Raw genomic sequence first — 14,454 nt, 5'->3', positions numbered from 1 at the left:
CTGTCTTTTCTAACTTTTTGTACAGCTCGCCTCGTTCTTTCCCATCGGACAGCGCTGGTGATGAGCACTGCCCGGCGGCCCCCTGATCTACTCCGTTCCCTCGCGTTCCCCGGGCTGCTTTTCCTGAGCGCGGGCACCGCTAACTCTGCCGAAGCCCTGAGACTGGGTAAGAGGAGGGGGAAACAAGTGCCGGCGACTGGGCCCGTACCCACTGCGCGTCTCGCAGCGCGGGCTCCCGAACCTCCGCCGGCAGCGCGTCCCCGAGCTGCCGCACGAAGCGGCCGCACAGCTCCATCAGCTCCAGCACGGCCTGCTTCGAGGTGCAGCGCACGCGGAAGTCCTCCCGCGGGGTGGCGGCGGAGCCCGCGGCGCGGTCTTCTGTCCCGGCCACGCTCTCCACGGCCCGCGGAAGCGAGAGGCTGCCCAACTCGGGAGCCCCCGCCATTTTCCCGGTTTGAACCGGGGGGCGGGAACTCTGGGAGCGGAAGTGAGTGCCACCGGAGAAAGTGCCCGGGTGCAGCGGCCGGAAACTCAGGCCGCCGCCGCAGGAAGGTTCCGGGCCGAGGCTGCGCGGGCCGATTCCAGGGCCCCGCAAGCCGCGGCGATGGGGGCGGTGGGCGGAGGGCTGGTGGACTGCCACTGCCACCTTTCCGCCCCGGACTTCGACCACGTGCGTGAGGGCGAGGCCGGGCCGTGGGAGCGGGGAGATCCCCCATCCCCTGCCCCCGTACTGGTCTGGGCTGTCTTTGCTCTCGTTTCTTAGGACGGAGCCCCATACTCACACCCAGGCCGGGCTGTGGCCGGTGCGACCTGCTTTTGGCTCCCTAGTTATTAGCCGCAATCTACTGATCTTTCTTTCCGATCCCGAATAGCAGAAGCCCCGTGTCTCCTTTTCCACTGGCTGTTGCCGGTTACCGGAGTTCTTACCCCTCCCTACCTGCGCTGGGCCCGGCTGAGAATCCACTTTTCCCAACATGTTTCTGATCCCATGCAAACAGAAAGAACATTACACACACCAGATCAGAATTCCAAAGTGTCTTTTTTGTGTGTGTGGAATATATTTTTTTATTTTTCATTTTTTAATTAAGGTATTATATGTGTACATATCTTACAAAGTGTCTTGCCCGCTATATTGGAAACCAGAGGCTTATAATAGAGAAGGAAGAGCGGTGTCTATTTGGCGGGGTAGACGGGGAGCCAAACAGAAGATGGATGTAGGATGACCGCTGGCAGGTTGACCTGGCACATTCATGCTATCAAATGCTGGAAGGAGGGGGACAGGGGGGGATGAAACAAGACTGAAGAGGTTTGCAGGGATAAGTGTGATAAGTCAGTAAGGAGTTTGGGGTTCATTAAAACAATGCGAATCTTGTCTTTTTTTTTTTTAAGAGAATGATAAGATCTGATATCCATTTTAAAACTTTTGCTGATGTGTGGCAAACAGAGGAGAGGGAGGGTGGAAGCTAGAAGAGCCATTTGGGACCTTCTGCTGTATGTACAATAGATAAGAGGTGATGGTGGTTGCAGGGGAGTTTGAGAGAAGCAGATGTATTGAAGGTGTATTTTAGAAATAGGATCTATGTGCTGGGGAATTGTGTGTGGAGAGGGAGGGAAAGAGAGGATTTGATGCTGCAGGGAGGACGATAGTACTACCGATGGAGTACTGATGAGCTGTTGACTGAGCTGAGAGAAGACACATTGTGGAGGGAAGGCCAAAGGAAGAGGTTTGTTAGGGAGAGCATAGAGTTGGTATATGTTGAAGCCTAAGATCCATCCAGGTGGAGAGGTCATATTGTCATTCTTTTTCTTTAAAAAAAAAATGTTTGTTTTTTATATTTTTCTTTATAGTCATTTTTAAATGTGAATCTTGGGTTTTAGGAAGATTATAGGCTGACGATAACAACTGGGGACTCATTAGCATAGTAATGAATGTCATGTAAACCCATGGGTAAGATCACTTCAGGTGAGTACAGAGGGAGGCCCAGAGGGCCCTGAAGTCAGATAGAGGAGAAAGAGCCAGTCAAGAAGAGGGAAAAGTAGCAGCCAGTAAAAGAGTGGCATTTGCAGATGAGTGGTGTTGCAGAAGCCAAGAGTGAAAAATATCTCAGGAAGGGAGGGGTGGATAAGTGAGGAACTCCTAAATGCTACTGAGGGGTAAGTGAGATATGGAGAAGTGCCCTCCACAGTTGACAATAACAGTTTCCATGTTAGTGGAGTGGGAACAGATGCCAAATGTCACTAAGAAAAAGAAAGAGGAAATGAAAGGTGGGTCAATCAGTGTAGGTTCTTCACATTCCACCACACTGTTTCTTGCCATCGGTGTCATTCTTTAAGGTGCCTCCACTAAAGTGATATACACAGCCAAAGAGCAGCTACTTATTCATCTGAAATAACTGTGGTAACTTGTGCTTGTTTTAGGATCTGGATGATGTGTTGGAAAAAGCTAAGAAAGTAAGTCAATATCTATAATTGCCCTTTTGTTTTTGTTTTTGTTCTAGATATGCTATATTGATGCTTCAGTAGTAATAAGTTGCATTTATTAGGGGTTTACTGTGTGACAAGTACTGACCTAAGCCCTTTCTGTACATTATTTCATTTAATGTTTCACAACAACCTTCTGAGGAAACTTGTTATTTTTAGCCAACTATTTATTGCCCATTTGTAGATAAGGAAACTAAGGCCTACAGACTAACTTGTCCCAAAACATACCGCAAGTGAAATGATACAGACAGGATAGTCTGGATTGAAACATGTTCCCCCAGCCATCACACTTACCAGCAATACGGAACAGATGATCCATCTGTTGGTTCTAAAATTAACATTATCCTGGGAATTTTGGAGAGATTATAAAAGTTTTGGGAACAATTTGATATGTTTGAGAAAAATTATTAATTTTTGGAAGGGTTTATAAAATTCATTATCACTAGCATTTCATGGTCTTCCCCCAAAGTGTTAGTTTAGAAGTAGCTGTCAGTGTATTTTTATGTTCAACCCTCTTTCACTATGACATTAATTAGGAGTATGGGCTTTGGAGTTACACAGACCTAATGATCTTGGGCAAATAATTTCACTCCATCCAGAATTCTGTCTCCTGGCCTATATAGGGATTACAGCAATGCCACTTCATAAGGTTGTGTAGATTAAACTAAGGCACATGTGTCAAACACAAGGCCCGCGGGCCAAATCCAGCCCGCCAGGCCTTGCAATGTGGCCCGCACCGCGCTGTCATCACTGCACTCCGCTGTCAGTTTATGACATTGTCAGTTTATGACTGTTCAGTAAACCATTCGTCCCGCGATTTAGGCTGGATTTTAGATTTTGGCCCCTTCTCTGATTGAGTTCGACACCCCTAAACTAAGGTAATATTTATGTTCACTGAACACAGTGCCTGAAACATAGTACTCAGTGATAGCCATTATTATTGTACCGATGGAGTATCGATGAGCAAGAATAACTAAAATCACAGAAAACTTTATAATTTTATTTAATTATATTGGATGTTCTATTGCTCGAGACTAGCTATTCTATTCTGTTCTTTTTTGCTTCAGGCCAATGTTATGGCTCTTGTGGTGGTCGCTGAACATTCAGGAGAATTTGAAAAGATTATGCAGCTTTCAGAAAGGTGAGACTTCTCACTAAGAACTTAAAGAGTTGCTAATAAGGATAAGCTATGATGTCATGTTCATAATATCATAGATTATCAGTTTTTAAAGAGAATGGGAAGAAAAATATTACTATAGCCCTAGCAATTATTTCCTACTTATCCTTTAGAGTAACTTTGTCTGCTAGTCTCATACTCAGCTTCTCAATTCATTCTACACTGTTAGGTATAACGGGTTTGTCCTGCCATGCTTGGGTGTTCATCCAGTTCAAGGACTTTCACCAGAGGACCAAAGAGGTGTCACGTTAAAGGTAACAGTAACAGATAAAACAAGGACCGTAGAACATGATGATACCTTTGACTTGGTAATCCTTCACTTTATAGTGCAAGGCAATAATCTAAAAGAAGGCAATGCTACCTTCTTTCCCAGAGATGTTTGTGGCAGAATTATTTGTAATAGAGAGAAAGGGGGAACAGCCTAAGGGTTCAGAAATAAATAATTAGTTAGCTTGTAGAGTATTAACTATAACGCATTTATTAAAAATGAAGACTATACTATTTATGTAGTAACATGGAAAATGTTTGCAGTATAATATATGGAGAAAAGCAGGATACAAATGGTTTATTCACAGTGAGTGACATCATGTAAACATATATCCTATAAACAAAAGACAATAAAGAAAAACAGAAATGATAGTAGTTATGACAATCTTGCAGAATTACATGTGATTTGTTTTCACTCTTTTTTTTTTTTTTTTCCCCATCATATTGTTATATTGATTTGGTAGCAAGGTGATAAAGTATCCAGAGAAAGAAAGATACAAATTCACAGATGCACTACTGTGAGGGAACACTGGAGCTCAAGGACACAGTATCTTTGAACATTGAACCCATCCCTATAGGAGGGCTCTTGATCTACTAAACTGCATGGCTTTCATGCCCTCTCTAAAAAAGATCCTACCCGTGAGCTAGCACTGACTCACCATAGCAACATGTCTGATATTTCAGACTTGACTCCTGACTCAGCATTGGGGAGATGCACAGTTTTTTGAGTGCTTTATTACATATTGGGATCAACAGCCCCATTTTGAAGGAGTGAAGACTTTGTGTTACCTGTGAATAAAGTGATGAGGTCCATTCTTTTTTTTTGTAATAATGAATCTGTATCCCTACATTTGAATGCCCTAAGTAGCTCTACTTAATTTTGCAACAAAATTACATTGAATTCACTTCATGTAAAAATAAGTTCTTATTCTGTAACTCTTCTGGGTAGTTGATGTGATAAAATTTCCCCAGAGAGTTACAATTCTGAAAATGTTGGGGATCATAGCAGAATGGCATTTGTTTCATTTATGTAGAGGTTTATAGCAATAGGCATTCATTTAGTCATCAATCTAGTGTTTACTGAGCTCCCACTCAAGCACTTTAGAGTAATATCCCTCTCATGAAAGTAGATTCTAAGTGGAGGCAGACAATCAATTAGATATATGAACAAGAAAACTTTTGGTAGCACTAAGTGCTTTAAAGACAATAAAATAAGATTGCATGATAGGAATTATGGATGATAGTTTTTAGATTGTGTAGTCAAGAAAGGCCTGTCTGAGGCGGTGACATTTGAACTGCAACCTGAATTATCCTCAGAGGCACCTTGCAACTTACATATCCTGAGACTACAATCTTCAAAATATTTTAAAAGAAGCAAATTTTCTACATATTTGTCTTTCCTTTATCTGACAAGGGAAACCTCAGAGGGCAAATTCTCTAAGTGTAATAGTAATATTGTGGAAACTAATGATACACAGTTACTTCAATGATTGAAAGACAAGCACATATATGGTACTTAGTGTTTATATTGTTGAACCTGTAGAACAAGAATAGGCTAAGAAAGATTATGAAGACAAAAGAAATCAGTACAGAGAGCACAAAGAGTGTATGGGATTATCGCTATTACAAACTCACAAACCAATGATAACCTAAAAGGAGAACATAACATAATGCGCTTCCCAAAACTCACAAAGGTGGCTTTCTTCTCTCCAGGAATTCCAGCTATTCCAGGAAATCAGATCAGTCCTAAATGCCAGGAAATGCCACCTAAACAGAAGGAAGTGTCTAAGTGTGCATCTTTATAAACAATTTCATTCCTGTGACCTGAATACGTTATGGGATCCTACCCAGAGAGAAGTGCTCACTGTGCTAGGGTTACTATTCCTAGTTCCTCACTGGTTAAAGGAACAGAATATATGTAAAGAACCAATACAGCATAGTGCTTGGCCTTTAATAGGTGTTTATAAAATATCCGTTTCGTTCTCCTGTTTTAACAGATATACTTTGTTTTCTCCCAGGATTTGGATGTAGCTTTGCCCATTATCGAGAATTATAAGGATCGATTATTGGCAATTGGAGAGGTAAACACTCATTAACTGATCAAATGACTTCTAATTCAGACCTTCATGTGATATATGAAAAGAACCCGTAATTTGATATTGGTGATTATAACTGACTTGGATAATCATGTTCACCCCATCCAGCTGAATAATAACTGGTCCAGATTGAGATGTGCTCTTAGTATAAAACTCACAGAGGATTTCAAAGTCTTAGCACCCCAAAGAGATCATGTAAAACAACTCAATAATTTTTATATTAATCATGTGTTGAAATAATGCATTACTATATAATAATGATATGTTTGAGGTATACTGGATTAAATAAAGTCTATTATCAAAATTAATTTCACCCATTTCTTGTTAGTGTCTTTAATGTGGCTGACTAGAAAATGTGAAGTTATGTATGTGGCTTGCACATATGGCTCCCATTATCTTTCTCTTGGACAGGACTGCTCCATAATATAATTTTTTGGGTTCATTAAACCATGACAAATGTAATTCTGTTTGACTTTTCTGTTATAGGTGGGACTGGACTTCTCCCCCAGGTTTGCTCGCACTGATGAACAAAAGGAGGAGCAAAGACAAGTCCTCATCAGACAGATCCAGTTAGCCAAAAGACTAAATTTGCCTTTGTAGGTTAATTAACCGTCTCTCTATATGCATATCTATAGAGCCAATTAAAATGATTCTTTTTAAAATGGAGCTCTGGCCGGGACCGGTTTGGCTCAGTGGATAGAGCGTCGGCCTGCAGACTGAAAGGTCCCGGGTTCGATTCCGGGCAAGGGCATGTACCTTGGTTGCGGGCACATCCCCGGTAGGGGGTGTGCAAGAGGCAGCTGATCAATGATTCTCTCTCATTGATGTTTCTAGCTCTCCATCTCTCTCTTCCTCTCTGTGAAAAATCAATAAAATATATTAAAAAAAAAATAATAAAAATAAAAAAATAAAATGGAGCTCTGGATTTCTTTTCCTCTCAATTACTTTAATAGGACAAAATGATGTCACATTAAGTTCTTAAAAGGAATTTTTTTTTTTTGTTAAACAGAAATGTTCACTCACGTTCAGCTGGGAGACCCACCATCAGCCTCTTAAATGAGCAAGGTATTTAGGTTCCTGAGACAAATGTGGCTAATGTTTACGTTTGGTAATTCCAGTCCATCTTCTCATAGAACAGGCCATGTTTTAATATGATTTCTTAAACGGCAGAAGATGGGGGACGCAGGAGGGGGGGAAAGGGAAGTCAACTAAAGTGCTTTTACAAGTCAGTCTACTTTTACAAGATTTTCAGTGCGATTGTGATATTTATAATCATTTGCCAGGTTAAAACAAATGAAAAATTGGATCAAGTAATTTATAGTCCTAAAATAAAAACGTATCTTATAGCATTACTTTTCAAATTTTAGCAATACTTTTTTTGGTGTTAAAAATATATATATGTGTATACACTGGTCAGTCTTGACCCACTACATTGATTTCATAACTCACTTGTGGTTATAACCCACTAACGGTCACTCCTGCCATTCGAAAAACAGTACCAAATGGTGAAGTAAATGTACTTGCCTACGTCTAGAAAGCATGGTATTCCCAGTGAGGAGTGCTGAACCCTTTGGGGTCCCTGAGAGCATGATTTTTACGCAGGCTGAGCAGCCATCCTTTAAGAACTAGGGGCGATTTTATGAAACTAATGCTGACTAGTCAGTTTGTGACTCATTTAGCTCCTCTTTTCCTCTTCCACTAGCATTCTCGCCAAGGACTATTTGACTGCTTAAAAACCTATTAGGAACGATAATCGGACAGCTCACAAACTTCTGGAAAATGTTTGGTGGTATAGGAAGATTAAATAATTGTTTAAAATTTCAATTGTGTTTAATAATTTTATTCTGAAAGTGAAGCATGTATAATATTTTTATTCTACTGTTTAAACACTGTATATACATTTACCCCTCCTTCAGAAGTCATAGGACCTCATACTCATATCATAGTGACCAAATTCCTGATCTTTACTGTTCAATTTGATTAATGGAAAAATCTCTCATTGAGGAAATAAATTGGAATTCTGATTTATCTTTTTTTTTTTTGAGAGGTGCTGACAAAGTGCTGCTCCATGCATTTGACGGTCGGCCCTCTGTAGCCATGGAAGGAGTAAAAGCTGGGTACTTCTTCTCAATCCCTCCTTCTATCATAAGGAGTGGACAGGTAAAATCTTTCATTGAACTTCAACCTATATTTTGTGAAATACACTTTAAAATAAGAGCTTTTATATTTTAGATGTAATATAAAACATATTTTATATATGATATATATTTTATATGTAATATTTATATATAACACTGATGTTATTCTAGTTACATTATAAAAATCAATCTTGGGTCCCTACCTTATGTCAATATCATATTATCATTACATTAGATTTATAATAAGTTTTGAAAACAGATAATATGAGAATTCTAATTATTTATTTTCAAGATCATTTTGGCTATTCTAAGTCCCTTGCTTTTCCATCTACATTAGAATCAGCTTGATTTCTTAAAAAAAAAAAAAAAAAAAAAAAAAAAAAAGCTAGCTGGGATTTTTATTGGAATTACATTGAATCTATAGATCAATTTGGGAATAATTGATATGGATACACTATACCTCTGTATTTAGATCTTTGATTTCTCACATCAATGTTTTATAATTTTCAGCATTCAAATCCTGCACATATTTTGTTATATTTATCTCTAAGTATGTCATATTTTTCATTCTATTTTAAAAGGAATTGGTTTTAAAATTTTAGTTATCAATTATTCATTGCTAGTATATAGAAATACAGTTTATTTTTACACATTAAACTTTTATCAAGTGATCTTGCTGATTATTCATTAGTGCTGGTAGTGTTTTGTAGATTTTTCAGGATTTTTTTGTAGCTAATCATGTCATCTTTGAATACAGATATTTACTTTTCCCTTCCCATGTTTGTGCCCTTTATTTCTTTCTTGCCTTATTTCACTGGATACAGCTAGTAGACTGTTGAATAGAAGTAGTACAAGCAGAAACCCTTGCCTTTTTCCTGATCCTGGGAAAACATCCATTCCTTTACCATTAAGTATACTATCAGCTGCAGATTTCTTACAGGGTTTAAGGAAGTTCCTTCTGTTTTGTAGTCTGATGAGTGTTTTTATCAAAAATGGATATTGGATTCTGTCAAATACTTTTTTGACAATATATTATCCTTTTTATAGTTTCTTAGGTAGAACCTTAGATTATTTGAAACCTTCCTTGTTTTCAAATATAGATACTTTATGCAATAGTTGCATTAGCACTAACCACATATAATTACAACCCACAAATATTAGATTGTTATAATGAAGCTGTGTTCTAGTGTAAGTATGGATATGGCAATAGGTTTGTGATCTTTGCTGTATTTTCACTTTCTTTCAGTTCTAAATGTTTTCTAATTTACCTTGAGACTTCCTCTTCGACCATCGTGACTATTTAAAAGTGTATTATTAATTTCCAAATACTTAGGAATTTTCCTGATATCTTTCCATTACTGATATCTACTTTACTTTGTGTTCAGGAAACATTCATTGTATAATTTCACCTCTTTTAAATTGATTGAGTTTGTTTAATGGCCCAGAATCTGATCTATCTGTTAGTAATAGAATGAGAACATAGAGAACATGTATCAATTGACTATTGAAGCTTGAATTTTAAGCTCCTGCAGAGTAGAATGCATTGGCATGTGGGTTTAATGTTCTTTTAAAAAAATTCTTTATTACTTCTGTTTTAAACTTACTACCGGTAGCTTTTTCTTTTCTCTAAGAAGCAGAAACTTGTGAAACAGTTGCCTTTAACCTCCATTTGCCTGGAAACAGATTCACCTGCACTAGGACCAGAAAAACAGGTAAATCGTTTTCTGTTTTCCACATGATTTAGATCAAGCACGTAAAACTCGCAGCCGGCGGGCCGCTTGCCTCGGCATGCCTTCCGCCCACCAGCCGTGAATTTGACATGTTTGATTTAGTTTGCATCTTCCATTTGAGCTATTTTTGATTTATCTATGTTTCTCATCACAATGTAAGTATAATACAATGGAATCCTATTTTAATGCTAGGTCGAGAGGTTATATCAACTTAGTTTCAGGTCTTTTCTAAATGTAATTGTTTTGCCCCAAAGAATGTTATTTGATATGGACCATGTCCTCACCTATGTGATAATGAAAGCCAGACCAGTATAGCAAAAAGCTCAATGTCAAGAGTCAGAAAGACCTGGATTCAAATCCTGTTTCTGCTACCCACTAACTGTTTGACTTTGAGCAAGTTATTAATGTCTCTGAAATGTTCTTCACTTATAAAATGTGAGCAAAATAGTAAATACTTTGAAGTATTATAGTGAGAATTAAATGGAATAATGTATTTAGCAGTATCTGGTATATAGTAAGATGCTCAATAAATGTTTATAACAATCTTTTAATTAGATTGTTATAATGAGGCTCTATTTATTTCCGTGTAAGTAAAATGAGTGATAATATTCCAGTGTGTGAATCTGCCATAGTATATTTAACTTGATACTGTGATTTGGGTAGTTTTCACCATAATTATATCTGATGAATGTTATCAGGTTATTTTTCTTAAACTTAATAGATACCTTATTCCTTTCAATATTATCATCTTAAGTAGATAACTTAATAACAATAATACATTTCACCAAATTTAAATGATTGTAGATGCACCACTGTTTTTTGACCATTAGAATGAAGAAAAAAAACCCAAAAAAACCAGCCCTAACTGGTTTGGCTCAATAGATAAGAGCGTCGGCCTGCGAACTCAAAGGTCCTGGGTTCGATTCCATCAAGGGCATGTACCTTGGTTGTGGGCAAATCCCCAATGGGGAGTGTGCAGGAGGCAGCTGATTGATGTTTCTCTCTCATCGTTGTTTCTAACTCTCTATCCCTCTTCCTTCCTCTCTGTAAAAATAAATTAATTAATTTAATTAAAAATAAAATAAAATATATTTATTTAAAAACACCTGCCAGTTATACAATGAGATGTCATTGAATCTAAGTAAAATATGTTTCAATTTCAGAGATGTTAAAATAGGGGAGGCGGAAATACATCTTAAACTCAGTGAAGTACCAGTACATATCTGTTTAGCCTTTCAGATATGTACTGGTACTTCTTGAATGTGTACGATGACATTTCTTGAATCAAACTGTAATGTATGTAGCCTGTGAGGTGAAGGGGCCAAGGAGTAGAACAGTGACTTTTACAGTGACTCAGCTAAGCACTAAACCAAAGGACAGCTAACCCATCAGTCATGCAGGTTGCCAAGTGTCCACTGTTTGCAGACTGATGCTGGGACCTCAACTGTTAATACCCCACGGCTCTTTTCAAGAGCAACACAGACTTACAGTCAGTGTGTAGCTCTAGCTTTTAAGCTGAAGTTCAAAACTTTCTCCCCTTACTGCCTCCCACTATTCCCCCATCTCCATTAAAAAAAGAACTCATTATCTGTGTTTACTAACTAATTTTCTTCCATTTTATCTACAGTCTTCAAGGATTGCTTTTTTGGACAGTTATGTTTGATTTGATCTCTTTGTTCTCTTTCAGGTACGGAATGAACCCCAGAACATTACCATCTCAGCAGAATATATTGCCCAGGTGAAAGGAATCTCAGTGGAAGAAGTTATGGAAGTGACAACACAGAATGCGTTGAAATTGTTCCCCAAGCTCCAGCACCTGCTCCGTAAATAACTTCAAAGCCGAATGAACTGAAGGGGGCAGCATTTGAGAAAAAGAAATGTTCTGGTCCTAGCTGGTTTGGCTCAATGGGTAGAGTGTCGGCCTGCAGACTGAAGGGTTCAATTCCTGTCAAGGGCCTTATGCACGGGTTACAGGCTTGATCCCCAGTAGGGGACATGCAGGAGGCAGCCAATCTGGATCTTTCTCATTACTGATGTTTCTATCACTCTCCCCCTCTCCCTTCCTCTCTGAAATCAATACAATGTATCTTTTAAAAAAGAAATGTTCTGCTGAGGCCCGTTTGGCTCAGTGGTAGAGCGTCGGTCTGCAGACTGAAAGGTCCCAGGTTCGATTCCGGTCAGGGGCATGTACATTGGTTGCGGGCACATCCCCGGTGGGGGGTATGCAAGAGGCAGCTGGCCGATGTTTCTTTCTCATCGACGTTTCTAGATCTCTATCTCTCTCCCTTCCTCTCTGTAAAAGATCAATAGAATATATTAAAATAAATAAATAAATTAAATAAATAAATAAATAAAATGTTCTGATTACTAGTCTGAACTGAAGAAACCATTTTATAGGGATAAAGAAGATTATAATTTTAGAGAAATATTTGTCATTTGTTTTTGTTAATCCTCACCCAAAGATAGTTTTCCATTGATTTTTAGGGAGAGTGGAAGGGAGAAGGAGAGACAGAAGCCTCGATGTGAGAGAGACACATTGATTGGTTGCCTCCTGCAATCTCCCCAGCCAGGGCTAGGGATGGAGCCTACAACTGTGTCCTTGACCAGAATCAAACCCGGACCCTTCAGTCCATAAACCGACCCTCTATCCACTGAGCCAAACTGGTCAGAGCGAAAAATATTTGTCTCGGAAATAAAACTGAACTTGAAACCTGAAACCATGGGTTCTAATTCTACCTTGCACTGCTTTTCGAGTAATGGAGTCCTAGCAGGAGATTGGGAATCACTGCTGCTTCTAACCTTGCTCCACAGGAACTGAACCACCATATGAACTGAAACCATTTTTTTTCTGGCAAGGGTGGCTCCCATGGGTAATCATTTTCTAGCTTTTCTTTCTTGAAACCAGGGAACCCATAATATGACCCACCCTGGGGTTTTTTGGGGTTTTTTTTGTTTGTTTGTTTGTTTTTTACTATATTTTATTGATTTTTTTTTTTACAGAGAGGAAGAGAGGGGGGTAGAGAGTTAGAAACATCGATGGGAGAGAAATATCGATCAGCTGCCTCCTACACACCTCCTACTGGGAATGTGCCCAAAACCAAGGTACGTACCCTTGACTGGAATTGAACCTGGGACCTATCAGTGCGCAGGCCGACACTCTATCCACTGACCCAAACCAGTTAGGGCTCACCCTAGATTTTGAATGAAGTGAGTCACATGAAGCAGCCAGGACTGAGGGTGGCAGTATGACAGCTTGGTGAGGTTGGCATTGTTAGCTGCAGGGTCTGTGCCCACAGGCTGTGTTAGTAGAGCCTTTATGCTTCTAGTTCAGTGGTATGAATTGTTTTTTCCACCCTCCTGGAGATTTTACAAACTATCCATTACCCTTCAGTAAATTTTTTTTTTTTTTAATTAGCCAAATTTAGCCCTGACTGGTTTGGCTCAGTGGACAGAGCGTCGGCCTGCGAACTGAAGGGTCCCAGGTTCGATTCTGGTCAAGGGCATGTACCCAGTAGGGGATGTGCAGGAGACAGCTGATTGATGTTTCTCTCTCATTGATGTTTCTAATTCTCTATCCCTTTCCTTTCCTCTCTGTAAAAAAATCAATAAAATATATATATTTTAAATAATTAGCCAAGTTTAGTTTCTATTGCTTGTATCTTTAAGAACCCTGCTTGATGAGGAAATTCATACCCTGACATAGTTATCACAAAGAGATCATTAGGGAAAAGAAGGAAAGGAGGAAAGAAGAGAAGGAAATCTGAGACTCATTATAGTGCCTGGAGCACTTTCCAGGAAGCAAAATACCAGTTAATTTTAAGGGATAAGATACTGCCAGTCCATAGCAGATGGTGACCAATGTTGTGAAAGCATGTTAGAAAGAGATTCTGTGGCAGAAGGATATGTGTTGATTTGGGGACAGCCCAAAGGGTACACTGCATTGAACATTGTTATTCTTTTCTTCACTTTTTCTGTATTTGTGGAACCTCTTACCTTATGAGGCAGAGCTCATCTTCCACTGTGCCTGGCCCTTCCCTCTGGACACATCTTCCATGCCAGCAAAGAAATGCAGCTTCCACCAAAACCGGTTTGGCTCAGTGGGTAGAGCATTGGCCTGCGGACTGAAAGGTCCAGGCAAGGGCATGTACCTTGGTTGCGGGCACATCCCCAGTGGGGGGTGTACAAGAGACAGCTGATCGATGTTTCTCTCCCATCAATGTTTCTAGCCCTCTATCCCTTTCTCTTCCTCTCTGTAAAAAATCAATAAAATATATATATTTTTTAAAAATGCAGCTTTCCCCGCCCTGGCCTGCAAGACACTCTCCAGGAAAGAGGCATTGGGTGCTGGCAGCTTCAGCGGCAATGGCAGGCCATGCCTTAGCCTCTCTGATACCAGGGATGCCACAGAGGGCCTTTCTGCACAGGCATTGGTGACCTTGACTTGGGAGCTCACCGCAGACAGCTCTGCAGAGGGGCTGAGGAACAGTGGAGGGAAATGCTTGTCAGCCCATCCCCCTATGTCTACTGAGGGAACAGGTGCATCCACAAATCCGAAACACACCTGG

General features: G+C 39.7%; 2 protein-coding genes across 6 annotated transcripts in view; one reads left to right on the top strand and one right to left on the bottom strand.

Moving 5' to 3' along the window:
• NSL1 (NSL1 component of MIS12 kinetochore complex) overlaps window positions 1–481 on the bottom strand; it is a 45,253-nt gene extending 44,772 nt beyond the window's left edge. For all 3 annotated transcript variants that reach the window (XM_084865569.1, XM_084865570.1, XM_084865571.1), the window contains exon 1: window positions 209–481. In XM_084865569.1, coding sequence (XP_084721695.1) covers window positions 209–445 — 237 coding nt within the window. In that variant the 5' untranslated portion in view covers window positions 446–481. The remainder of the gene's footprint in view (window positions 1–208) is intronic.
• On the top strand, window positions 44–12,606 carry TATDN3 (TatD DNase domain containing 3). 3 transcript variants are annotated; one of them, XM_084865574.1, is made up of 10 exons: window positions 44–166; window positions 2,419–2,451; window positions 3,549–3,622; window positions 3,828–3,912; window positions 5,944–6,006; window positions 6,508–6,617; window positions 7,031–7,086; window positions 8,069–8,181; window positions 9,791–9,871; window positions 11,577–12,606. In XM_084865574.1, the coding sequence occupies exons 3-10, from the start codon at window positions 3,558–3,560 to the stop codon at window positions 11,718–11,720; spliced, it is 717 nt and encodes a 238-aa protein (XP_084721700.1). In that variant the 5' UTR covers window positions 44–166; window positions 2,419–2,451; window positions 3,549–3,557; the 3' UTR covers window positions 11,721–12,606. The 3 variants fall into 3 exon arrangements, with proteins under 3 accessions (XP_084721700.1, XP_084721699.1, XP_084721698.1); XM_084865573.1 differs by lacking the exon at window positions 44–166 and adding an exon at window positions 539–670 and having other exon boundaries at window positions 9,794–9,871; XM_084865572.1 differs by lacking the exon at window positions 44–166 and adding an exon at window positions 539–670.
• Window positions 12,607–14,454: the final 1,848 nt, after the last annotated feature.

The sequence above is a fragment of the Pipistrellus hanaki genome (assembly GCF_964339955.1).
Source record: "Pipistrellus hanaki genome assembly, chromosome: 18".
Lineage (NCBI taxonomy): Eukaryota > Metazoa > Chordata > Mammalia > Chiroptera > Vespertilionidae > Pipistrellus > Pipistrellus hanaki.
Note: the sequence above shows the minus strand (reverse complement) of the source record. Positions and strands in the feature narration are given on the sequence as shown.